This window comes from Carlito syrichta, unplaced genomic scaffold (genome assembly GCF_000164805.1).
Source record: "Carlito syrichta isolate Samal-C Ts95f unplaced genomic scaffold, Tarsius_syrichta-2.0.1 Scaffold316169, whole genome shotgun sequence".
Taxonomy (NCBI): Eukaryota; Metazoa; Chordata; class Mammalia; order Primates; family Tarsiidae; genus Carlito; species Carlito syrichta.
The window spans coordinates 377,032-383,829 of record NW_007260265.1 but is presented as its reverse complement, the minus strand read 5'-3'; the positions used below and the strand labels follow the sequence as shown (position 1 = coordinate 383,829).

General features: G+C 57.3%; 1 protein-coding gene across 1 annotated transcript; it reads right to left on the bottom strand.

Moving 5' to 3' along the window:
* Window positions 1-2,673: 2,673 nt before the first annotated feature.
* Window positions 2,674-6,533, bottom strand: MRPS2 (mitochondrial ribosomal protein S2). The gene is made up of 3 exons (XM_021706865.1): window positions 6,491-6,533; window positions 6,066-6,198; window positions 2,674-3,471 (listed from the first exon to the last, which is right to left on the bottom strand). The coding sequence occupies exons 1-3, from the start codon at window positions 6,531-6,533 to the stop codon at window positions 2,877-2,879; spliced, it is 771 nt and encodes a 256-aa protein (XP_021562540.1). The 3' UTR covers window positions 2,674-2,876.
* Between the last annotated feature and the right edge of the window lie 265 nt (window positions 6,534-6,798).

The window sequence follows — 6,798 nt, the reverse complement described above, 5'->3', positions numbered from 1 at the left end:
CCCGCCATCTCTGGCCCCCGCGCCAAAGGCACTGGAGGGTGGCACGTCGCTTCTTTACGCGGAAGCTCCCGAGAGCGGGCCAGGCACGCCCCGCCCCCCCGCCTTGAGTTCGTTAGTCCCTGACACTTCTTAGAGGCCATCTGGGGTTTCGCCTTCTGCCAGGCACCACAGGAGACTCTCGGGGGTTCTCTGCGACTGACCGGTGGCGACCACCACAGGGGCAGAGTCGGGAGGCCCGCGGTGCACCCAGATCTGCTTCCCCACCAGGCGCTCTGCCTGATGTCTGCCATGGACTCTAGTACACATCAGGTGCCTAATGAGTGTCCTGGGCAGATGGGGGTGACCCATGGGTCTGGCTCCCCTTGGACATCCAGTCCTGCCAAGTCTCCTATCTGTCCAGTCCTTGAATCTCCACAATTGGCCATGTAACCTCAGCACTTGGGAGGCCAAGGTGGGAGGACTGCTTGAGGCCAGGAGTTCAAGACCAGTCTGGGCAATGTAACAAGACCTTGTCTCTACAAAAAATAAAAATTAGGCTGGGCACGATGGCTCATGCCTGTAATCCCAGCACTTTGGGAGGCTGAGGCAAGAGGACTGCCTGAGCCCAGGGGTTCGGTAGCAGCCTGGGCAACATAACGAGACCTTCTCTCTACAAAAGATTAAAAAATAAGTGGGACATGGTGGCAAGTGTCTGTAGTTCCAGCTACTTGGAAGGCTGAGGAAGAAGGATCACCCAGGAGGTTGAGGCTGTGGTAGCCGTGATCGTGCCACTGCACTCCAGCCTGAGCAGTAACATGAGACACCAACATACAGACGTACATTAGAAAAACTAGTCTAGTGTGGTGGCATGCGCCTGTGGCCCCAGCTACTCGGGAGGCCAAGGCAGGAGGATTGCTGGCACACAGAAGTTTGAGGCGACCGTGAGCTGTGATCATGCTGCTGCATTCCAGCCTGTTTGACAGAGGGAGACTGTCTCAAAAAAAACCCCTCCAGTTACTCTGCAGTGGAGAATTGAGGCTTTAGGGTTAAGAAACTTGCCCAAGCCACGTGATTTGTAATGGGGCAATCTGACCAGAACTTTGGCTTGGGGCCAGGGAATGGCAGGTCTGAGCGGCAGGTGCCAGAAAAAAGGCCCATCCTGCCCTGCTGAGCTGCTCTCCACGCCCATCAGCGCAGTGCGCAGCCACCAGGTGGGGAGGGGACATTGAGAGAGGAGGCTTCTCACTCAGCTCAGCCCATGTTTGGCAACCACCGGAAGAGGCCTAGAAGGCTCTGAGGCTGCCCAGGAAGTCATTCCACTGCAGGCCCCATGTGTGGTCTGAGCCTCCTCCATCTTCACTGTCCACGGGAGGTTCCTCCTGGTGCGGCCCCACCCACTACACGCAGGGTTCTAGTTCCGGTGTTGAACTGGCGCTGGAGTCCAAGCTGGCTCTACTTCCGGGGCTGATGCAAGGATTTTTTTATTTTCTGAGTCGGAGTCTCACTCTGTTGCCTAGGCTGGAATTCAGTGGCACAATCATGGCTCACTGCAATCTCAACCTCCTGGGCTATAGCGATCCTCCTGCCTCAGCCTCCTGAGTAGCTGAGACTACAGGCACTAGCCACCACACCCAGCTAATTTTTTGCAGAGATGTCTCCCTATGTTGCCCAGGCTTCTTTCAAACTCCCAGGCTCAGATGACCTCCGTGCCTCAGCCTCCCAAAGTCCTGGGACTACAGTACAAGCATTCACCACCAAGCCTGGCTTAATTTTTGATTTTTTTTTTTAGAAATGGTATCTTGCAGCTGGGCTCGGTGGCTCAGCCTGTAATCCCATGCCTTGGGAGATTGAGGTGAGAGGATTGCCTGAGCCCGCGGGTTCGAGACCCACCTGGGCAACTTGGCGAGACCTCATCTCTACAATAAATCAAAAAATTAGCTGGGCGTGGTAGCACACGCCTGTAGTTCCAGCTACTCGGAAGGCTGAAGCAGAAGGATCGCTGGAGCCCAGCAGGTCGAGGTTGCGGTGGCCGGGAGTGGCCACTGCCCCCCAGTCTGGGCGACAGAGTGAGACTCCAACTCAAAAAAAAAAAAAATTTGCCAGGCACGGTGGTGCACGCCTATAGTCCCCGCTACTCGGGAGGTCGAGGCAGGAGGATCACTGGAGTCCAAGAGATTGAGGCTGTGGTGAACCATGATTACAGCACGGCATTCCGATCTGGACCACAAAGCGAGACTGTCTCAAAACAAAAAAAACCCTTCAGACTACAAACTACCTCCCGTTTCCTCCTGCCCTTGTGCCAACGGGCACTTCTTGTTTGCTCCCCAAGACCCCCTGTAGGTGTCTGATAAAAACCACACCAATGAAAGCACAGCCATATACAGCAGAGCCCAAGGCTCCAAGTAACATTTTACCCAAGACTGCCTGTTTTATTTCCGAGGTAATCACACTGTCTGGCCTTCCCCAATGCAGGTGGGAGCTCCTGGGGGTCCTCCTGAAACTTCATGTTACAAAACAGCATCAGAACAAAACAGTACTGTCAGGCAGCCAGGAAAGCCAGGCACAGTGGCCCACACCTGTAATACCAGCACTTTGGGAGGCAGAGGTGAGAGGACTGCCTGAGCCCAGGGTTCGAGTATCTCTACAACAAAGCAAAAAATTAGCTGGGTGTGGTGGCACGTGTCTGTAGTCCCAGCTACCCAGGAGGCTGAGGGGGGGCCGTGGCCTGGGAGACACAGTGAGACGCTAACCAAAAATAAAAAAAAGGACACAGATGCCTCAAGGGACTGAAAATGCTGTGGCCTACAGCCGGGGAAGAGGATCCCCACACAGACATGTGCTACCACGTCCAGCTAACTGGTGGTAGCTTGCTCTGCGGGGAGGAGGAGGGTGGCACATCACAGGGAACGGCTCAGGTCCACCGTGGAAGGAGGGTCGACTGATCCACGGCCCTTGGCTTCCTGCTGGCCCTGCAGCCGGTACAGAGCTTCGACTTGCCTGCGCTTCTCCTTGGCGCGGCTGATGGCTGTGCGGAAGAGCCAGCAGTAAAGGTGGACAGCCGACGGCGAGTCATCGTTGCCAGGGACGGGGTAGGTGATAAGGCAGGGGTTGCAGTTGGTGTCCACGATGCCCACGGTGGGGATGTTCATCTTTGCCGCGTCCCTCACGGCCACGTGGGGCTCGAAGACGTTGTTAAGCGTGTGCAGGAACACAATGAGGTCAGGCAGGCGCACAGTGGGGCCCAGGAGCAGCGGTGCGTTGGTCAGCAGCCCACCCTTGAAGTAGCGAGTGTGCGCATACTCGCCGCAGTCGCGGGCCATGTTCTCGATCAGGTGTGAGAACTGCCGGTGGCGGCTCATGAACAAGATGATGCCTTTGCGGTAGGCCACGTGGGCAGTGACGTTCAAGGCCAGCTGCAGGTGTGTGACTGTCTGTTCCAGGTCAATGATGTCTTGATCCAGGCGGCTCCCGAAGATGTACGGCTCCATGAACCTGCCAGGGTCCCAGTCAGGGCAGGGGCGGTGAGGGCTCCCGGGGCAGCTGTTGGCCCCTTCCCAGAGCACAAACGCCTGTCGAGACCCCCAGCCCCTCTGTGGGGGCGCTGTGGGCCAGGAAGGACTATTCCCTACACTCCCCATGTGGCCAGATGGCAGTAAGGACCTCTGTGCCGTGAGTGACGGCCTGGTAGTCCCGGGGTACCAGGGCAGGTTGGGCTGCATGCCACCTACAGGCCTGCGGTGCGTGGCTCAGCCCTTCTGACCCCCGTTTCCTCCTGTGGGGGTTTAAAGGGAACTGACCCCGCATGAATGCCTGGACATTTATGTGACACCAAGGGGACACTCTGCACGGTGTGGCACATGCACTAGCCCCAGTTATCACTCTCTGTGTCCTGAGATTTTATGGACAAAGACCCTTTGGGGTAGGGCTGAAGAGGGTTGCTCTGGGCCAAAAGTATTGAGGACATCAGGCAGGAGCCGGCCAAGCCTGGGAGGGGAGCCCGACTGAGGGCCCGGGACCGTGGTTGACCTGGGCAGAGGACTGTGGGGTAAATGACGGTCCTGCCCCCAGCACATGGCAGGGGAATCGTCTGCACTAGCGGCCTCAGGTCCTCACCTACTGTCCACTCCCGCTGGATTGTCCCTTCCTTCAACTGAGTCTGCTTGTCAAGATACCGCTGACTGCCCTCTTGCTATGGTCACACCTTTTCCTGCCCCATGTCTCATAAGCGTCAGCAGAGGACCATGTTTTCCCCCTGCCCTGACTGTCCCTCTCCCCTGACTCCAAACCCTGGCAGGTCAGGGCTTCACCCTGACCTCCTGTCCCGATTCTCTGAAAATGCCCCCTCCCTGGCCCTGGCCCCAGGGCCCTCCCAGTGCTGAAGGATCCCAGGGCCCTCCTTGCACTTACAGACCCCGGGGTCCTCCTGTGCCGACCCGAGGCTCCCAGGCCCGCCCCTTCTCCAGGGCCCTTCCCAAGCTGACCTGATGGCTCCCTAGCCCTCCTCTTCTCCCAGGCTCTCCTTGCAATGACAGACCCTGGGCCCAGGCCTGCCTTCCTAGGACATATGTGACCTCTCCACTGGGGCAGCCTAAGAGTTTGCCTCTCATAGGCCCGAGCGTGTGATGTCCCCCAAACCTCCCCTTATTTTCATCATCCCAGTAAGTGACACCAAGCCCCACCCACAGGGCTCTGCCCAAAGGTCTGGGATCCCAGTGGCCACACCCACCTCCAGCCCTAGTCCCCTGGCTCTGCCCTTCCCCCTCACCCCCATGGCCACACATCCTCCCGCTGTGCCAGGTCTTCTGGCACCGAGAGTCGAGCTGCACAACCGTGCCCCAGCTGCCCACCCACCATCCTCCCTGGCCTCCCACCTGACACCCGTCTGTCCTCCCCACAGTAGTCGACATGGCCAGGAAAGGACACTGGACTAGGCTGGGCGTGATGGCTCATGCCTGTCATCCCAGTATTTTGGAGGCTGAGGTAGAAGGATTGCTTGAGCCCAGGAGTTCGAGACCAGCCTAGGCAACATAGCGAGACACTGTCTCTATTAAAACAAAAGAAAAACAAGCCGGGCTTTGTGGCTCAGCCTGTAATCCCCAGCCTTGGGAGGCTGAGGTGAGTGGATTGCCTGAGCCTGCGGGTTCAAGACCCGCCTGGGCAACTTGGCGAGACCTCATCTCTACAATAAATAAAAAATTAGCCGGGCGTGGTAGCACGCGCCTGTAGTTCCAGCTACTTGGAAGGCTGAGGCGAAAGGATCAATGGAGCCCAGCAGGTCAAGGCTGCGGTGGCCATGAGCGGCCACTGCATTCCAGTCTGGGTAACAGAGTGAGACTCCAACTCAAATAAAACCAAAAACAAACAAACAAACAAACAAAAAAAAAACAGCAAAAAAAGACTACTGGATCAGTTATTCCTTTTCCCACAGCAGAGAAGGCCCTGTCCCACCACAGGGGCCAATCTACAGCTCCCACCCTCATCACGGTTCTGCCCTTGGCCTTCGGTCCCTGACCCTGTGGAAATCTTCATCCCCCAGTAGGTGGGTCCCCACTTAGGGCTGTGACACACAGTAGTTCCAGCCAGGTCTGGATAACACACTACTGCCCTTCTTTAAAGACTAGTGTTCCCATTTGGAGAAGGAGACAGCACTCACTTAAAACGGACACAGGGCAGTTCAGAAGCAGTCAAAAGCTGGGCACTGTGGCTCATGTCTATCATTCCGGTACTTTGGGAGGCTGAGGCAGGAGGATTGCTTGAGCCCAGGAGTTCGAGACCAGCCTAGGCAACACAGCAAGACCGTGTCTCTACAAAAATACAAAAATGAGCCGGACGTGATGGGACACACCTGTAGTCCCAGCTACCTGGGAGGCTGAGGTAGGAGGATCACCTAAGCACAGGAGGTGGAGGCTGCGGTGAGTCGTTATCCTGCCACTGCACTCCAGCCTAAGCCTAAGCAACAGAGTGAGATCCCGATTCAAAAAAAGAAAAAGAAAAAAGTGGTCTTAGACTCAAGGGGTGGGGTGGGGGGGTTCCCAAGCCCATTGGGGAACCACTACGGGGCTGGCTGAGCCAGGGGCATCACTGACCTGTGCCTACAGCCAGCTTTATGACCCAGATGCACTCGGGCATCGAAGAGACTCTTCAGGGAAAACAGTTCCTTCACGTTGAAGAAGTCAGAATGCTTGAGGGGCTCGTTCAGGATCCTGTGGTTGATATCTACTACAGAGAAGAGCAGATACTGTGGTCTGCCACCCGCCCCTGCTCCCAAGTGCCTCTTGGGACACTGCGAGGGGTGTGAGGGGAACAGAGGGGCCCGGCAGCTAAAGAGGCCCCAAGCCCGAGGAAAGATCTGGAAACTATAGGGGGCATTTCAGGAAACTTCGGGTGGAGCCAGTTCCGTCCCAAACTCTGCTCCTGAGTCATCTCTGTGGACTCCATCTCTGGCCTCCTTACTTGGAAAGCAGGGAGAGAAGAAGAGGGGTCTCGTTGGCTTCTGGGGCCCTTCTGGCACCTCCCAGCCTGTGGTCCCGGGTGTCCAGCCAGAACTTCCCCATCGGAAGTCCAGCAAGGTGGACAAACTCCTAGCTGCTCCTAGCTGCCTTGGGCTCACCAGGGCAAGCTCAAGGCCCCTCACATCACTGGGCCAGAGACGCTCCCCAGGAAGCCAGGCCCCGTGCTAACCATGAGCTGTAGCGCCCACAGCAGTGGGTGGGGCCAGACTCGGGACCCTGTTGGGGTGACTCGAGGCCCGGCTTGCAGCACCCCGCAAAGCAGGGGGCCAGGGGCTGACAGAGCCAGTCGAGAACCGAGGAAGGCCTT

Coding starts and splice junctions, on each gene's coding strand:
- MRPS2 (XM_021706865.1), bottom strand. CDS start 6,533: ATGGGGAAGTTCTGGCTGGACACCCGGGACCACAGGCTGGGAG. Junction 6,199..6,490: donor CCGGGACCACAGGCTGGGAG/GTGCCAGAAGGG, acceptor TCTTCTCTGTAG/TAGATATCAACCACAGGATC. Junction 3,472..6,065: donor AAAGCTGGCTGTAGGCACAG/GTCAGTGATGCC, acceptor GGACCCTGGCAG/GTTCATGGAGCCGTACATCT.